Raw genomic sequence first — 20,192 nt, 5'->3', positions numbered from 1 at the left:
CAATATTTATCTGCAGGGGGTCCCCGGGAATGTATCAATATTTATCTGCAGGGGGTCCCCAGCAATGTATCAATATTTATCTGTTGGGGGTCCCCGGGAATGTATCAATATTTATCTGCAGGAGGTCCCCAGCAATGTATCAATATTTATCTGCAGGGGGTCCTTGGGAATGTATCAATATTTATCTGCAGGGGGTCCTTGGGAATGTATCACTATTTATCTGCAGAGGGTCCCCAGCAATGTATCAATATTTATCTGCAGGGGGTCCCCGGCAATGTATCAATATTTATCTGCAGGGGGTCCCCGGCAATGTATCAATATTTATCTGCAGGGGGTCCCCGGCAATGTATCGATATTTATCTGCAGGAGAGTCCCAAGGAGGCAGATCCACACTAAAAATTTGGCAGAGCACTTTGTAAACTATCAAAAATGATTGCTTACTTTTTATAGTTTTAATTGAAGGGAGTGTCCTTGTAACAGGGGGCAATGGATCCTGCCGAGCCTGAGGTACACAATCCTTTCTCAAGATGAACGATAAACCTCGCTGATTACAGGTCGATGATGATACGGTGTCATCGCAACATAGGAACTGCTAGGGGAAGACAGACCAAGGTCCAGCTCGTTCACCATTTGCCATCCTGGTAGTCGTATGATACGAAAGTGTGGAGTTACATAGAAAATATAGCTCAGAAACAGGCCATTCGGCCCAACTACAGTCTGTGCTTGTTATATACTCCGAAGGAGTCTCCTCGCATTAAATCTACCTCCTCAGCCTTTTAGCGTATCTTTCTATTCCCTTTTCCAACATGAGTCATCTATTTTCCTTCTATACAGGGCCCTGGTGAGCCCATACCTGGAGTACTGCACACAGTTTCGGTCTCCTTTTCGAAGGAAGGATATACTTGCCTTGGAGGCGATGCAATGGAGGCTCACTCGACTGATCCCTGGGATGAGGGCTGTCTTATGAGAAGGATAACATTTAGGAGGGATAGATAGAAAGGAAAAGGAGGTGGGGTGGCATTGCTGGTTAAAGAGGAAATTAATGCAATAGTAAGAAAGGACATTAGCTTGGACGGTGTGGAATCGGTATGGGTGGAGCTACGGAATACCAAGGGGCAGAAAACACTAGTGGGAGTTGTGTACAGACCACCAAACAGTAGTAGTGAGATTGGGGACATCAAACAAGAAATAAGGGATGTGTGCAATAAAGGTACAGCAGTAATCATGGGCGACTTTAATCTACATATTGATTGGGCTAACCTAACTGGTAGCAATGCGGTGGAGGAGGATTTCCTGGAGTGTATTAGGGATGGTTTTCTGGACCAATATGTCGAGGAACCAACTAGGGAGCTGGCCATCCTAGACTGGGTGGCATGTAATGAGAAAGGACTAATCAGCAATCTTGTTGTGTAAGGCCCCTTGGGGAAGAGTGACCATAATATGGTAGAATTCTTTATTAAGATGGAGAGCAACAGTTAATTCAGAAACGAGGGTCCTGAACTTAAGGAAAGGTAACTTCGATGGTTTAAGGCGTGAATTGGCTTGAATAGACTGGCATATGATACTTAAAAGGTTGATGGTGGATAGGCAATGGCAAACATTTAAAGATCACATGGATGAACTTTGTCAATTGTACATCCCTGTCTGGAGTAAAAATAAAATGGGGAAGGTGGCTCAACCGTGGCTAACAAGGGACATTAAGGATAGTGTTAAATCCAAGGAAGAGGCATATAAATTGGCCAGAAAAAGCAACAAACCTGAGGACTGGGAGAAATTTAGAATTCAGCAGAGGAGGACAAAGGGTTTAATTAGGAGGGGGAAAATAGAGTACGAGAAGAAGCTTGCCAGGAACATAAAAACTGACTGCAAACGCTTCTATAGATATGTGAAGAGAAAAAGATTAATGAAGACAAACGTAGGTCGGATTCAGGTGAATTTATAATGGGGAACAAAGAAATGGCAGACCGATTGAACAAATACTTTGGTTCTGTCTTCACGAAGGAAGACACAAATAACCTTCCGGAAGTACGAGGGGACCGAGGGTCTAGTGAGGAGGAACTGAAGGGTATCCTTATTAGGCGGGAAATTGTGTTAGGCCCCGGAGATTTATCAATTTCCCTGATAGTCTGCATCCCAGAGTACTTAAGGAAGTGGCCCTAGAAATAGTGGATGCATTGGTGATCATTTTCCAACAGTCTATCGACTCTGGATCAGTTCCTATGGACTGGAGGGTAGCTAATGTAACACCACTTTTTAAAAAGGGAGGGAGAGAGAAAGCGGGTAATTATAGGCCGATTAGCCTGACATCGGTGGTGAGGAAAATGTTGGAATCAATTATTAAAGATGAAAAAGCAGTGTATTTGGAAAGCAGTGACAGGATCGGTCCAAGTCAGCATGGATTTATGAAAGGGAAATCATGCTTGACAAATCTTCTGGAATTTTTTGAGGATGTAACTAGTAGAGTGGACAAGGGAGAACCAGTGGATGTGATGTATTTGGACTTTCAAAAGGCTTTTGACAAGGTTCCACACAAGAGATTGTGTGCAAAATCAAAGCACATGGTATTGGGGGTAATGTATTGACATGGATAGAGAACTGGTTGGCAGACAGGAAGCAGAGAGTCGGGATAAATGGGTCCTTTTCAGAATGGCAGGCAGTGACTAGTAGGGTGCTGCAGGGCTCAGTGCTGGGACCCCAGCTCTTTACAATATACATCAATGATTTAGATGAAGGAATTGAGTGTAATATCTCGAAGACAGAATATTATCTGAATGGCGGCACATTAGGAAAAGGGGAGGTACAACAAGACCTGGGTGTCATGGTTCATCAGTCATTGAAAGTTTGCATACAGGTGCAGCAGGTGGTGAAGAAGGCAAATGGTATGTTGGCCTTCATAGCGAGGGGATTTGAGTACAGGAGCAGGGAGGTCTTACTGCAGTTGTACAGGACCATAGTGAGGCCTCACCTGGAATATTGTGTAGAGTTTTGGTCTCCTAAACTGAGGAAGGACATTTTTGCTATTGAGGGAGTGCAGCGAAGGTTCACCAGACTGATTCACGGGATGGCAGGACTGACATATGAGGAGAGACTGGATCAACTGGGCCTTTATACATTGGAGTTTAGAAGGATGAGAGGGGATCTCATAGAAACGTATAAGATTCTGAGGGGGCTCGACAGGGTAGATACAGAGAGGATGTTTCCCCTCGTGGGGGAAGCTAGAACTAGGGGCATAGTTTCAGAATAAGGGGCCGTCCATTTAAACCTGAGATGAGGAGGAATTTCTTCTCTCAGAGGGTTGTAAATCTGTGGAATTCTCTGCCCCAGAGAGCTGTGGAGGCTGGGTCATTGAATATATTTAAGGTGGAGATAGACAGATGTTTGAGCGATAAGGGAGTAAAGGGTTGTGGAGAGCGGCCGGGAAGTGGAGCTGAGTCCATGATCAGATCATCCATGATCTTATTGAATGGCGGAGCAGGCTCGAGGGGCCGAATGGCCGACTCCTGCTCCTATTTCTTATGTCACTAATGCTTAAACCGGACAACAATATAAGATGACCTACCTTGGGAGGGCCACCTTGATGCTTCTGAGGTTGCACTTTATCCACACAACAGCGGAGTACAGCTCAGCCCGACTGGATCCCGAGAAGCGTGTGCTGAAATTGGCGCCACGGCGTTGCAGTGGGGTGCTGCAGCCTCCCAGTCCCGCACCATCTCAAGCCTCCTGGGGCCGGCACCAGCTTGGTGAGCCGCAGCGAAAACTATTGCTTGCTTGATCCCAATAACCTTCGCCCATGAAGAGGGAGTGGGTGAAATGGACGGGTGAGACTACAGTGTGTCGAGAGGGTGGGCGATCTTTGATAAACGCAGCCCTTACAAGGTCAGCGATCTATTATTCTGCTTGAAGCAGCCACCTCCACACAGGGTAGGCAGTGCAAATCCAGGAGTGGGAAGGTACACTTCATTGCCTACCGTACAACACTGACTGCACTTCAAAAGTACTTCGTTGATGGAAAAAGCTCTTTCGGATATCCTGAAGCCGTGAAAGATGCAGCACAAGTTTGTACTTTGGAACATAATAGGAGCAGGAGTCGGCCATTCGGCCCCTCGAGCCTGCTCCACCATTCAATACGATCATATCTGATCTGATCATGGACTCAGCTCCACTTCCCCGCCCGCTCCCCATAACCCTGGACTCCCTTTATTGCCACAAACTCACACACTCAACCGTTCCCTCTCCATGGCAGTGCTGATAATGCAGGGACCTAATCTTTTTTTGTTGTTCATTCCCGGGATGTGGGCGTCGCTGGCAAGGCCCAGCATTTATTGCCCATCCCTCATCGCCCCTTGAGAAGGTGGTGGTGAGTCGCCTTCTTGAACCGCTGCAGTCTGTGTGGTGAAGGTGCTCCCACACAGTGCTGTTAGGGAGGGAGTTCCAGGATTGTGACCCAGCGACGATGAAGGAACGGCCGATATATTTCCAAGTCGGGACGGTATGTGACTCGGAGGGGAACACTCCCTGGGCAGGTACAGCATGGGTTAGATACAGAGTAAAACTCCCTCTACACTGTCCCATCAAACACTCCCAGGGCAGGTACAGGGGGTTAGATACAGAGTAAAGCTCCCTCTACACTGTCCCATCAAACACTCCCAGGGTAGGTACAGCATGGGTTAGATACAGAGTAAAGCTCCCTCTACACTGTCCCAGCAAACACTCCCAGAGCAGGTACAGCACGGGTTAGATAGAGAGTAATTAGTGAGGTGACAAAAATGGTTGTAACAGAGATTACATTATATCGGGCCCTGGTGAGACCACACCTGGAGTACTGTGCACAGTTTTGCTCTCCTTACCTAAGGAAGGATATACTTGCCATTGAGGGAGTGTAACGAAGGTTCACCAGACTGATTCCTGGGATGGGGGGATTGTCCTATGAGGAGAGATTGAGCAGACTGGGCCGATATTCTCTGGAGTTTAGAAGAATGAGAGGTGATCTCATTGAAACAGACACAATTCTTACAGGGCTTGACAGGGTAGATGCAGGGAGGGTGTTTCCCCCCCTCCGGGCTGGGGAGTCTAGAACCAGGGGTCACAGTCTCAGGATAAGGGGTCGGCCATTTAGGACTGAGACAAGGAGGAATTTCTTCACTCAGAGGGTGGTGAATCTTTGGAATTCTCTGCCCCAGAGGGCTGTGGAGGCTCAGTCGTTGAGTATATTCAAGGTGGAGATCGATAGATTTTTTGATATTTGCAGCAGAGCAGGTCTCCAGTCGTCCTGGTTAACCCTTGCCACTGGACCCAGACCTCGCTCTGTCAAGCCCGTGTGGTGGCTGGTGTGCAACGGCCACCCCACGTTAAAAAACCCACCCACAGGCATCTTCCACCCCTCAACTGGAGTTCAGGACTGGAACATCGGGTCCCTCATTGAAACATCTGTGAACTCGTGGAAGCAAGTCATCCTCGTTCGAGGGACCGCCTGTGATGGTCTTGAATGGAGCAAGGCCCAACCCGTGAACAGTGGAATCATCATCATCATAGACAGTCCCTCGGAATCGAGGAAGACTTGCTTCCACTCTAAAAATGAGTCCTTAGGTGGCTGAACAGCCCAATAGGAGAACCACAGTCCCTGTCACAGGTGGGACAGATAGTGGTTGAAGGAAAGGGAGGGTGGGACTGGTTTGCCGCACGCTCCTTCCGCTGCCTGCGCTTGGTTTCTGCACGCTCTCGGCGACGAGACTCGAGGTGCTCAGCGCCCTCCCGGATGCACTTCCTCCACTTAGGGCGGACTGGTCTTTGGCCAGGGACTCCCAGGTGTCGGTGGGGATGTTACACTTTATCAGGGAGGCTTTGAGGGTGTCCTTTGTTACGTTTCCTCTGCCCACCTTTGGCTCATTTGCCATGAAGGAGTTCCGAGTAGAGCGCTTGCTTTGGGAGTCTCGTGTCTGGCGTGCGAACAATGTGGCCCGACCAGCGGGGCTAGTCGAGTGTGGTCAGTGCTTCGATGCTGGGGATGTTGGCCTGGTCGAGGACTCCAACGTTGGTGCGTCTGTCCTCCCAGGGGATTTGTAGGATCTTGCGGAGACATCGTTGGTGGTATTTCTCCAGCGACTTGAGGTGTCTGCTGTACATGGTCCATGTCTGAGCCACACAGGAGGGCGGGTATCACTACAGCCCTGTAGACCATGAGCTCGGACTAGACCAGCCCTGGAAGACCTGAAGAGCCAGAACACGAACTGAAATGTGAGTGGGTTTGAAAGCGGAGGTAAAGAAGAGTTGAAGTTTTAAAAGGTGATGCATTCTATTTATTTACAGAGACAGCAGCACGCCGAGGATTGAAAACAGATTTACATTTTGAGAACCACAGCAAATCAAACCAACGCTTTGTGGGAGACATCCCTCCCTTCAGCTTCACACTGACGCGGGGGTGACAGAAACCGCAGGTTGTTCCGACAGCTTCTGGTGTTCTGTGCCCGGTCACCCGCCACACTCCCAGGTCCCGGGGCGTCTACTCATCGGCAACACGGTCCGTGCAATACTCTGTGGGAGAGGAGCGAGGAGCGCTGATCCGCTGCAGGGCGCCATGTTGTCAGTGCCTGCAGTTGGGAGTGTTTCCAGAGAGCTGTGGGGGCTGGGTCGTTGAATATATTGAAGGTGGAGATAGACAGATTTTTGAGCGATAAGGGAGTCGAGGGTTATGGGGAGCGGGCGGGGAAGTGGAGCCGAGTCCATGATCAGATCAGCCAGGATCTTATTGAATGGCGGAGCAGGCTCGAGGGGCCGAATGGCCGACTCCTGGCTCTTATGTTATTATCGGATAAGCTGCTGCAAGGGTCTCCAATGGCAAGACCCCGGGTGCTGAGGCACAGCTCCGGGGAGCGCGCCCAGGTCTGATTTATCCTCCCTCCCCACCTTTTGGCAACTGCGAGAGGGGGAATGGCGAAAGGCCTGATTTAGAAACAAACTATAAAGTGGTGACTAACTAAGCAGGGACAGGAAGTATCCGTTCTGGGTGGGGGGGGGGGGGGGGGGAACGCTTGCAAACGTCAGGATTAGGAGCCCCTAACTGGGGGCGATCCTCGCTCACAGCTCTTCGGGGACCGCACCAGGGTTTCACCACAGGTAAAACGACGGGGTAAAACTGCGCTCTCTGCACACCGATGGTTTCATGAAGAGTGGAGCAGGCACGTGTTGGCGAGACGGGTGTTGCAGGTCACAGCGGCAGTGCAGGTTGGAAATGGGAACCCGTTTTTAAGGCACTTCCTTCATGGGGCAATCCTCCTTGTTCATGGCAGAGGGGTGGGGGGCCGAGAGAGAACTGGTTAATGCAGGAACCGATAACCGGGGCTTGGAATCGAGCTGGGGGGGGGGGGTGTCACACTTTTGCGAATCCCACAATTAAAAACATAATCAGTGTGTAGTCTAACAGCGCCGGGGTCATGAAAACACGTCGCAGTCTGGCTGCTGTGTCTGTGATTCCTCCGAGATGGTATCAGTTGGATTTTAACGTGGGCGAGGAGGGCGGGGGGGGGAGGGGAGGGAATGTCCGGGGCTGGGCTTGGACATTCCCTGCCCGCAGTGCACCCACCAGAGAGGGCAGACGGGGAACCTGGGTTTAACGACGACACCTCCGACTGTGCAGCGATGAAACGTCAGCCTAGATTATGGGCTCAAGTCTCTGGAGCTGAGAGGGGGGCTCGAACCCACGACCTTTGGAGGGGAGTGTGTGATGCAGACGGCGCCAAGCTTGGAGAGGAGTGCTTCGATTCTTCTCGTGGTCCTGCGTCTTCACAGCCCGGGGGCTGTCTGCCCCCTCCCCCCCCGTGACGAGCGACAACCCACAACGTTGACTGCAAGAGGGCCACTGCACTCTGCCCCCACACAGTACGGCCCTCCCCTGTGACGCAACACCACACAGCGACTGCAGCTCCCCGATCCACGGAATAACGGGCGAGACATTGTGCACGATACAACCCCCACCCCCGCCGCCAACGAGCTGGCACTCGACTCTCAAGGGCAGCATTCGAGGCGGCACAGCGCACCACGCCCAGTTCGGGGCAGAGACAACAGGTCAAGGTTTCAAAACTAAAAAAAAAACAGAACAGAACGCTTTTGGCGTTCTTGTTAAAAACGGCCGCTGCCAGTTCTTCCGAGGGAGGGGGCAGCCCAGCCTGGTGCCGGGGGTGGAAAGATGGGACGCCCCCCCCCCCACCCCAAGCCCTCGACACCGCCCCCCCCCCCTACTCCCCCCCGGACCCCCTCACCGAATCAGGTGAACAGTCAGCCAGTAAATGACGAGGGGTTGAAAGGCAGCGACTGCCAGCGTGACGTACATCCGTAAGCGGTTCCTGGAGCTGTGGCTGGTGACCCCGTCCGAGGAACAGGACAGGACTTTCATCTTCAGCGAGCGGACCTGTGGGGGGGGGGGGGGGGTCAAAGCGGGGAGAGAGAGAGAGGGGGAGAGCGTGAGGTGGAGATAGAGACATTTTTGAACGATAAGGGAGTCGAGGGTAATGGGGAGCGGGCGGGGAAGTGGAGCTGAGTCCATGATCAGATCAGCCATGATCTTATTGAATGGGGGATTCAAAGACCAGTCCGCCCTAAGTGGAGGAAGTGCATCCGGGAGGGCGCTGAGCACCTCGAGTCTCGGCGCCGAGAGCGTGCAGAAACCAAGCGCAGGCAGCGGAAGGAGCGTGCGGCAAACCAGTCCCACCCTCCCCTTCCCTCAACCACTGTCTGTCCCACCTGTGACAGGGACTGTGGTTCTCGTATTGGACTGTTCAATCACCGAAGAACTCACTTCAGGAGCGGAAGCAAGTCTTCCTTGATTCTGAGGGACTGTCTATGATGATGAATGGAGAGTAGGCTCGAGGGGGCGAATGGCCACCCCCTGCTCCCATTTCTTATGGACGCAAGTTCAAGTCCCACCACGGCAGCTGGGGAATTTAAATTCAGTTAATAAATAAAATCCGGAATAAAAAGCTAGTATCAGTAATGGTGACCATGGGAGTACCGGATTGTCGTAAAAACCCAACTGGTTCACAAATGTCCTTCAGGGAGAGAAATCTGCCGCCCTTACCCGATACGTGACTCCAGACCTACAGCAATGTGCCTGTCCTCTGAAATGGCCCAGTGAGACACTCAGTTAAGGGCAATTAGGGATGGGCAATAAATGCCAGCGATGCTCACATCTCGTGAATGGGATAAAGAAGCTGCAGGGGGCAGCAGTGAGTCCTTCACAAGCCACTTGCTAAAACTAGTCCATCACCCGTGGGGAGGACCCCCAGGGGGCCATGGACCCCCGGCTGAGAATCCACCCCCCTGGGCTGGAGAGATTGATTGGCATTGCTTCATCACATCGTTAAATGGAGACATTTTCTCAGGGTAGAGGGAAAGAGCAGGGGTTAGTGGGACTAATTGGACAGTTCTCAAGAAGACTTGCATTTATATCACGCCTTTCACAACCGCTGGACGTCGCAAGGCGCTTTACAGCCAATGAGGTACTTTTGGAGCGTAGTCACTGTTGTAATGTGGGAAACTCGGCAGCCAATTTGTGCACAGCAAGCTCCCACAAACAGCAATATGATAATGACCCAGATCATCTGTTTTTGTTACATTGACTGAGAGATAAATATTGGCCCCAGGACACCGGGGAGAACTCTTATTCGAAATAGTGGCCATGGGATTGTTTATGTTCACCTGAGGGGGCAGACGGGGCCTCGGTTTAACGTCTCATCTGAAAGACGGCCCCTCCGACAGTGCGGCGCTCCCTCAGCACTGCCCCTCCGACAGTGCGGCGCTCCCTCAGCACTGCCCCTCCGACAGTGCGGCGCTCCCTCAGCACTGCCCCTCCGACAGTGCGGCGCTCCCTCAGCACTGCCCCTCCGACAGTGCGGCGCTCCCTCAGCACTGCCCCTCCGACAGTGCGGCGCTGGAATGCCTGCCTAGATTTCTGTGCTCAAGCCCCTGGAGTGGGACTTGAACCCACAACCTTCTGACTCTGAGGCGAGAGTGCTGCCCACTGAGCCACGGCTGACATTCTCTTCGAAAGAGCCGGCACACACACAATGGCCTGAATGGCCACCTCCCGAGCTGTACGATTCAACGTCTGGGTCGGTTGAAGGCTAATTGATGACGATTGATTGCCATCATTAGCCAGTGCTTCCATTGCCGATGCAACGTGTCGCAGAATGGTAGATGGACGCTGGAAATCTCAGCGGGTGAGGCAGTGTCAGTGGCGAGAGAAAGAGAGCTAACGTTTCAGGTCGGCGGCCCTGCGTCAGAATGGACACTGCTATGAGGCAGAGGGTTGGAGCAGGCAGGCGAGGGCGAGGGAGTCACTTACTAGGAAGAACATGATCGCGCAGGAAGTCCAGGCCAGCGCCACGTAGTAACCATCTCGCCCAAATAACAAGCCGCTGAGAATGGTGATTATTATCCTGCGAAAGAGATAAGGAGAGATTGCCGTTACAGTCAGATAGGAAATCGAGATTTATGGAGAGAATAGATAACCGAGAGTAATATAATCTGAGCTCAAAGCAGGCGGTTAAGCCCTTGCCTTATCAGCACGGCCATGGAGAGGGAAAGGTCAAATGTATGATTTAGTGCCAATAAAAGACTTGCATTTATACAGAGCCTTTCACAACCTAAGAATCTCCCAAAGCGCTTTACAGCCAATGAAGTACTTTTGAAGTGTAGTCACTGCTGTAATGTGGGAAACGCGGTAGCCAATTCGTGCACAGCAAGCTCCCACACACAGCACGGAAGTCAATAATTAGATCATCTGTTTTAGTGATGTTGCTTGAGGAATAAATATTGGCCCAGGACACCGGGGAGAACTCCCCTATTCTTCTTCCAATAGTGCCAGGGGATCGTTTAACTCTATCCAGTGTCAGCTGTGGCTCAGTGGGTAGCACACGCGCCTCTGAGTCAGATGTTTGTGGGTTCGAGTCCCACTCCAGGCACTTGAGCACAAAAATCTAGGCTGACACTCCAGTGCAGTACTGAGGGAGCGCCGCACTGTCGGAGGGGCGGTACTGAGGGAGCGCCGCACTGTCGGAGGGGCGGTACTGAGGGAGCGCTGCACTGTCGGAGGGGCGGTACTGAGGGAGCGCCGCACTGTCGGAGGGGCGGTACTGAGGGAGTGCCGCACTGTCGGAGGGGCAGTACTGAGGGAGCACCGCACTGTCGGAGGGGCGGTACTGAGGGAGCGGCGCACTGTCGGAGGGGCGGTACTGAGGGAGCGCCGCACTGTCGGAGGGGCGGTACTGAGGGAGCGGCGCACTGTCGGAGGGGCGGTACTGAGGGAGCGCCGCACTGTCCACACAGGGCAGACCCTGCCCCCCATTTAAGCCTTGTCCTTTCTCCACCCCCACCACCCCCCCCCATTGAATGGACCACATCCTCTGACCATCACTACCCCCCCCCACACCCCGGTGAATGGACCCGGCCTTGTCCCCTGCTCCCCTCGCTCCCCAGTCTCCGCCCCTTGGCCTGCGGTGCACACGAGCCCCGTTGTGCGTCACGGAAAGAGCGGGCCCGGGAGAGCGCCCTACACCCACAGTGCGTGACGCACGGGCCGAGGGAGGGGCTGCATCCTGCGGCTTTGTCTAAAGCAGCAGCATCGGGCGATGGCAATAAACCACTCGAGCTTTGCTCCCCCGATTAGATTGCAGCGGTGTCTCTCACATACATACAGTCACTGCCACCTGTCCACTGCCCGCTGAGGGCTGGCGGGACGCCTGCAATCGGTTACCCTGACCGCACGGGCTGTCGTGTTGCCTGGGTCCATGTCCTCCCTCCCCGAACCTCCCGGTGCTGGGGTTTCCAATACATGGCCGCTGTCCGCTTTCAGTGCAAGGGCGTGAGGGGGATACAATAGAAGAGGTGGTTACTGCGTACTCTCAGCAGCAGGAGCCCTGGCTGATTCCTGGCCTTGGGGCCGGCAGGCTGATTCCAGCACCTCTCCTGCTGCCTCCCACTGGGATTAGCACGGACCAGGATTGGGAGCGCAGGGGTTTCTGGTCTGTATATCTCTAAACGCCTTCTGTAGTGGCTCGGCAATACTGAGCTGTTGTCAGGGCAACTAGGGATGGATAGGAAACATGGTTGGTGCTGCCCACAGCCCAAGGATAATTAACAGAATTACTACTCCGTCCAAACACTTGCACTTCGAGCTTCCATGGTGTAAACCGCGTGACTGGTGACTAGGTGCCCAGGGAGTGAGCGCACAACAATTATTTTCACTTCTCACATTCTACGCGTCGTAAACTAGAGGTGATCCAAAACTCGGCTGCCGCCGTGTCCTAACTCGCACCAAGTCCCGCTCACCCATCACCCCCTGTGCTCACTGCCCCGTGTCCTAACTCGCACCGAGTCCCGCTCACCCATCACCCCCTGTGCTCACTGCCCCGTGTCCTAACTCGCACCGAGTCCCGCTCACCCATCACCCACTGCCCCGTGTCCTAACTCGCCCCGAGTCCCACTCACCCATCACCCCCTGTGCACACTGCCTCGTGTCCTAACTCGCCCCGAGTCCCACTCACCCATCACCCCCTGTGCTCACTGCCCCCGTGTCCTAACTCGGCCCGAGTCCCGCTCACCCATCACCCCCTGTGCTCGCTGTCCCGTGTCCTAACTCGCACCGAGTCCCGCTCACCCATCACCCACTGCCCCGTGTCCTAACTCGCACCGAGTCCCGCTCACCCATCACCCACTGCCCCGTGTCCTAACTCGCACCGAGTCCCGCTCACCCATCACCCCCTGTGCTCGCTGCCCCGTGTCCTAACTCGCACCGAGTCCCGCTCACCCATCACCCCCTGTGCTCACTGCCCCCGTGTCCTAACTCGCCCCGAGTCCCGCTCACCCATCACCCCCTGTGCTCACTGCCCCGTGTCCTCACTCGCCCCGAGTCCCGCTCACCCATCACACCCTGTGCTCACTGCCCCCGTGTCCTAACTCGCTCCCAGTCCCACTCACGCATCACCCCGTGCTCACTGCCCCGTGTCCTAACTCGCACCGAGTCCCGCTCACCCATCACCCCCTGTGCTCACTGACCTACACTGGCTCCCAGTTAAGCAACGCCTCGATTTCAAAATTCTCCTCCTTGTTTACAAATCCCTCCATGGCCCTCGCCCCTCCCTATCTCTGTAACCTCCTTCAGCCTCACAACCCCCCCCCCCCCCCGAGATGTCTGCGCTCCTCAGATTCTGCCCTCCTGAGCATCCCTGATTATAATCGCCCCGAGTCCCGCTCACCCATCACCCCCTGTGCTCACTGCCCCCGTGTCCTAACTCGCACCCAGTCCCACTCACCCATCACCCCCTGTCCTAACTCACACCGAGTCCCGCTCACCCATCACCCCGTGCTCACTGCCCCCGTGTCCTAACTCGCACCGAGTCCCGCTCACCCATCACCCACTGTGCTCGCTGCCCCGTGGCCTAACTCGCACCGAGTCCCGCTCACCCATCACCCCCTGTGCTCACTGCCCACGTGTCCTAACTCGCCCCGAGTCCTGCTCACCCATCACCCCCTGTGCTCACTGCTCCCGTGTCCTAACTCGCACCCAGTCCCACTCACCCATCACCCCGTGTCCTAACTCGCCCCGAGTCCCGCTCACCCAGCACCCACTGTGCTCACTGCCCCGTGTCCTAACTCACACCGAGTCCCGCTCACCCATCACCCCCTGTGCTCTCTGCCCCGTGTCCCGCTCACCCATCACCTCCTGTGCTCACTGCCCCATGTCCTAACTCGCACCGAGTCCCGCTCACCCAGCACCCCCTGTGCTCACTGCCCCGTGTCCTAACTCGACCCGAGTCCCGCTCACCCATCACCCCGTGCTCGCTGCCCCGTGTCCTAACTCGCACCGAGTCCCGCTCACCCATCACCCCCTGTGCTCACTGCCCCGTGTCCTAACTCGCACCGTGTCCCGCTCACCCATCACCCCCTGTGCTCACTACCCCGTGTCCTAACTCGCACCGAGTCCCGTTCACCCATCACCCACTGTGCTCGCTGCCCCGTGTCCTAACTCGCACCGGGTCCCGCTCACCCATCACCCCCTGTGCTCACTGCCCCGTGTCCTAACTCGCCCCGAGTCCCGCTCACCCATCACCCCCTGTGCTCGCTGTCCAGTGTCCTAACTCGCACCGAGTCCCGCTCACCCATCACCCCCTGTGCTCGCTGCCCCATGTCCTAACTCGCACCAAGTCCCACTCACCCATCACCCCCTGTGCTCACTGCCCCGTGTCCTAACTCGCACCGAGTCCCGCTCACCCATCACCCCCTGTGCTCGCTGCCCCATGTCCTAACTCGCACCAAGTCCCACTCACCCATCACCCCCTGTGCTCACTGCCCCGTGTCCTAACTCGCACCCAGTCCCGCTCACCCATCACCTCCTGTGCTCACTGCCCCGTGTCCTAAATCGCACCCAGTCCCACTCACCCATCACCCCCTGTGCTCACTGACCTACACTGGCTCCCAGTTAAGCAACGCCTCGATTTCAAAATTCTCCTCCTTGTTTACAAATCCCTCCATGGCCCTCGCCCCTCCCTATCTCTGTAACCTCCTTCAGCCTCACAACCCCCCCCCCCCCCCCCCCCCCCCGAGATGTCTGCGCTCCTCAGATTCTGCCCTCCTGAGCATCCCTGATTATAATCGCTCCACCATCGGTGGCCGTGCCTTCAGCTGCCTGGGCCCCAAGCTCTGGAACTCCCTCCCTAAAACTCCCAGTCTCTCTACCTTTCTCTCTTCCATTAAGACGCTCCTTAAAACCTAGCTCTTTGACCAAGCTTTAAGTCACGGTGCTAATTTCTACTTGTGCGGCTCGGTGTCAAATTTTAACTCATAAGATTCCTATGCAGCGCCTTGGGACGTTTCACTATGTTAAAGGCGTTATATAAATACAAGTTGTTGTTGTGTTGGCCGTTGCAGTATCCAGGCTCAGTCTCCAAATACTCTCAGATAGGAACACCACACGTCTCCCGAAGGTCAGGGGGCACTCCAGCTTTAAGGATGATAGCACTGAGCTGGCAGAGGGGCTGTGAGCCGGAGAGCAGGCCCCGAGTGCACCCACCCCAGCCGAGGTATCGGGAGGAAACAGCCCTTGCCCGTTCTGTTGGTGCTTATCTCTGTTCCGCACTGTGTCCTGTTATACCCCACACTGCGATACGCCCTGTACCCCGCACCTTCATACCCCACACCGTGACCCCTCCCCCCCTCATACCCCACACCGTGACCCTCTGCACCGTCATACCCCACACTGCGATACCCCCTGTACCCCACACCTTCATACCCCACACTGTGACCCCCTGCACCGTCATTCCCCACACCGTGACCCCCTGTACCCCACACCTTCATACCCCACACTGCAATACCCCCTGTACCCCACACCTTCATACCCCACACTGTGACCCTCTGCACCGTCATACCCCACACCGTGACCCCCTGTACCCTACACCTTCATACCCACACTGCGATACCCCCTGTACCCCACACCTTCATACCCCACACCGTGACCCCTCCCCCTCATACCCCACACCGTGACCCCCCGCACCGTGATACCCCACACTGTGACCCCCCGCACCGTCATACCCCACATTGCGATACCCCCTGTGCCCCACACCTTCATACCCCACACCTTGACCCCTCCCACCTCATACCCCACACCGTGACCCGCTGCACCGTCATACCCCACACTGCGATATCCCCTGTACCCCACACTGTGACCCCCCGCATCGTCATACCCCACACTGCGATACCCCCTGTACCCCGCACCTTCATACCCCACACCGTGACCCCTCCCCCCTCATACCCCACACCGTGACCCCCTGCACCGTCATACCCCACACTGTGACCCCTCCCCCCTCATACCCCACACTGTGACCCCTATCCTCATACCCCACACTGTGACCCCCCGCACCGTGATACCCCACACTGTGACCCCCCGCACCGTCATACCCCACGCTGCGATACCCCCTGTACCCCACACCGTGGCCCGCTGCACCGTCATACCCCACACCGTGACCCACTGCATCGTCATACCCCACACTGCGATACCCCCTGTACCCCACACCTTCATACCCCACACCGTGACCCACTGCACCGTCATACCCCACACTGCGATACCCGCTGTACCCCACACCTTCATACCCCACACTGTGACCCCTCCCCCCACATACACCACACTGTGACCCGCTGCACCGTCATACCCCACATTGCGATACCCCCTGTACCCCACACCTTCATACCCCACACCGTGACCCACTGCACCGTCATACCCCACACTGCGATACCCCCTGTACCCCACACCTTCATACCGCACACTGTGACCCCCTGCACCGTCATAACCCACACCGTGACCCCTCCCCCCTCATATCCCACACCGTGACCCCCTGTACCGTCATACCCCACACTGTGACCTCTTCCCCCGTCATACCCCATACTGTGACCCCTCCCCCCTTCATACCCCACACTGCGATACCCCCTGTACCCCGCACCTTCATACCCCACACCGTGATCCCCTGTACCCCACACCTTCATACCCCACACTGCGATACCCCCTGTACCCCACACCTTCATACCCCACACCTTCATACCCCACACCGTGACCCCTCCCCCCTCATACCCCACACCGTGACCCTCTGCACCGTCATACCCCACACTGCGATACCCCCTGTACCCCACACTGTGACCCCCTGCACCATCATACCCCACACTGCGATACCCCCTGTGCCCCACACCGTGACCCCCTGTACCCCACATCTTCATACCCCACACTGTGACCCCCTGCACCGTCATACCCCACACCGTGACCCCCTGTACCCTACACCTTCATACCCCACACCGTGACCCCCTGTACCCTACACCTTCATACCCCACACTGCGATACCCCCTGTACCCCACACCTTCATACCCCACACCGTGACCCCTCCCCCTCATACCCCCACACCGTGACCCCCGCACCGTCATACCCCACACTGCGATAACCCCTGTACCCCACACCTTCATACCCCACACCGTCATACCCCACACTGCAATACCCCCTGTACCCCACACCTTCATACCCCACACCGTGACCCCTCCCCCCTCATACCCCACACCGTGACCCCTCCCCCCTCATACCCCACACTGTGATCCCCCACACTGTGACCCCCCGCACCGTCATACCCCACACTGTGATAGCCCTTGTATCCCGCACCTTCATACCCACACCGTGACCCCCCTCCTCCCTCATACCCCACACCGTGACCCCCTGCACCGTCATACCCCACACTGCGATACCCCCTGTACCCCGCCCCTTCATACTCCACACCGTGACCCCTCCCCCCTCATACCCCACACTGCGATACCCCCTGTACCTCACACCGTGACCCCTCCCCCCTCATACCCCACACCGTGACCCCCTGCACCGTCATACCCCACACCCCTCCCCCTCATACCCCACACCGTGACCCCTCCCCCTCATACACCACACTGTGACCCCCGCACCGTCATACCCCACACTGTGACCCTCTGCACCGTCATACCCCACACTGTGACCCCTCCCCCTCATACCCCACACCGTGACCCCTCCCCCTCATACCCCCACACCGTGACCCCCCTGCACCGTCATACCCACACTGTGACCCCTCCCCCCTCATACCCACACCGTGACCCCCTCCCCCTCATACCCCACACCGTGACCCCTCCCCCTCATACCCCACACCGTGACCCCTCCCCCTCATACCCCACACCGTGACCCCTCCCCCTCATACACCACACTGTGACCCCCCGCACCGTCATACCCCACACCGTGACCCCTCCCCCCTCATACCCACACCGTGACCCCTCCCCTCATACACCACACTGTGACCCCCCGCACCGTCATACCGCACACTGTGACCCCCCCGCACCGTCATACCCCACACTGTGACCCCTCCCCCTCATACCCCACACTGTTACCCCTCCCCCCTCATACCCCACACCGTGACCCCTTCCCCTCATACCCCACACCGTGACCCCTCCCCCTCATACCCCACACCGTGACCCCTCCCCTCATACACCACACTGTGACCCCCCGCACCATCATACCCCACACTGTGACCCCTCCCCCTCATACCCCACACCGTGACCCCCTGCACCGTCATACCCCACACTGTGACCCCTCCCCCCTCATACCCCACACCGTGACCCCGCGCACCTTCATACCCCACACCGTGACCCCGCGCACCCTCATACCCCACACCGTGACCCCCCGCACCATCATACCGCACACTGTGACCCCCCCGCACCGTCATACCCCACACTGTGACCCCTCCCCCCTCATACCCCACAGACCCCTCCCCCTCATACCCCACACTGTTACCCCTCCCCCCTCATACCCCACACCGTGACCCCTCCCCCTCATACCCCACACCGTGACCCCCTTCACCGTCATACCCCACACTGTGACCCCCCGCACCGTCATACCCCACACTGTGACCTCTCCCCCCTCATACCCCACACTGTGATTCCTCCCCCCTCATACCCCACACTGTGATCCTCCCCCCTCATACCCCACACTGTGACCGCTCCCCCCTCATATCCCACACTGTGATTCCTCCCCGTCATACCCCACACTGTGACCCCTCCCCCTCATACCCCACACCGTGACCCCTCCCCCTCATACCCCACACCGTGACCCACTGCACCGTCATACTCCACACTGTTACCCCTCCCCCCTCATACCCCACACCGTGACCCCTCCCCCTCATACCCCACACCGTGACCCACTGCACCGTCATACTCCACACTGTGACCCCTTCCCCCTCATACCCCACACTGTGACCCCCCGCACCGTCATATCCCACACTGTGACCCCTCCCCCCTCATACCCCACACTGTGACCCCTCCCCCCTCTTACCCCACACCGTGACCCCTCCCCCTCATACCCCACACCGTGACCCCACCCCCTCATACCCAACACCGTGACCCCCTGCACCCGTCATACCCCACACTGTGACCCCTCCCCCGTCATACCCCATACTGTGACCCCCTCCCCCCTTCATACTCCACACTGTGACCCCTCCCCCGTCATACCCCATACTGTGACCCCTCCCCCCGTCATACCCCATACTGTGACCCCTCCCCCCGTCATACCCCACACCGTGACCTCTCCCCCCTCATACCCCACACCGTGACCCCTCCCCCCTTCATACCCCACACTGTGACCCCTCCCCCGTCATACCCCATACTGTGACCCCTCCCCCCGTCATACCCCATACTGTGACCCCTCCCCCCGTCATACCCCACAACCGTGACCCCTCCCCCCTTCATACCCCACACTGTGACCCCTTCCCCATCATACCCCACACTGTGACCCCTCCCCCCTTCATACCCCACACTGTGACCCCTCCCCTGTCATAACCCATACTGTGACCCCTCCCCCCGTCATACCCCACACCGTGACCTCTCCCCCCTCATACCCCACACCGTGACCCCTCCCCCTTCATACCCCACACTGTGACCCCTTCCCCATCATACCCCACACTGTGACCCCTTCCCCATCATACCCCACACTGTGACCCCTCCCCCCTTCATACCCCACACTGTGACCTCTCCCCCCTCATACCCCACACCGTGACCTCTCCTCCCTCATAACCCACACCGTAACCCCTCCCCCCGTCATACCCCACACTGTGACGCCCCCACACCGTGATACCCCACACTGTGAGCACCCCCCCCCCCCACCCCATGATACCCCACACTGTAAGACCTCCCCCCTTGCTCTGCAGTGCCATTATTTCCCACAGTACTGCATCCTGTCCTGTGATACTATACCCCTTGCCCACCCCGGTATACACCCTGCACAGTGCCAGCACACCACCCGGCAGTATGGACAGCAATTAGCAGTTACTGGAGCAGGCCCTTTCACAACCTCGCTGGTACTCACCCCACATACTTGTATCCACTGTAGGCAATGAGGTCAAACGTAGTGAGGTCTGTGTGCACGGATATCAGGTAGAGTGCGAGGACGAGGGCCAGAACCTCAATAATGACCCACACCAGAGCTGTACTGGCACACAATCCCAGCACCTCGGGAGAGGGAGAGAACCTGAAACACAAGTCGTCAGGGGGGCCCCATTAACAGCGAGCGCCAGATAAACACAGCTCTACAGGATACAGCATTTATTCACATCATATACAGTCCCAGTGGACCCAAACCCCTTCCCATTCACTCCCACTAT

General features: G+C 56.4%; 1 protein-coding gene across 1 annotated transcript in view; it reads right to left on the bottom strand.

The window, feature by feature from the left end:
- Positions 1 to 20,192, bottom strand: part of naaladl1 (N-acetylated alpha-linked acidic dipeptidase like 1) — a 102,564-nt gene that overhangs the window by 66,320 nt on the left and 16,052 nt on the right. Inside the window, exons 6-8 of the mRNA XM_070868035.1 lie at positions 19,898 to 20,050; positions 10,337 to 10,430; positions 8,256 to 8,404 (exon numbers count right to left, since the gene is read on the bottom strand). Of these exons, the coding sequence (XP_070724136.1) occupies positions 8,256 to 8,404; positions 10,337 to 10,430; positions 19,898 to 20,050 (396 nt within the window). The remainder of the gene's footprint in view (positions 1 to 8,255; positions 8,405 to 10,336; positions 10,431 to 19,897; positions 20,051 to 20,192) is intronic.

The sequence above is a fragment of the Pristiophorus japonicus genome, chromosome 27 (genome assembly GCF_044704955.1).
Source record: "Pristiophorus japonicus isolate sPriJap1 chromosome 27, sPriJap1.hap1, whole genome shotgun sequence".
In the NCBI taxonomy this organism is placed as follows: domain Eukaryota; kingdom Metazoa; phylum Chordata; class Chondrichthyes; family Pristiophoridae; genus Pristiophorus; species Pristiophorus japonicus.
This window is presented reverse-complemented; position numbering and strand designations above follow the sequence as displayed.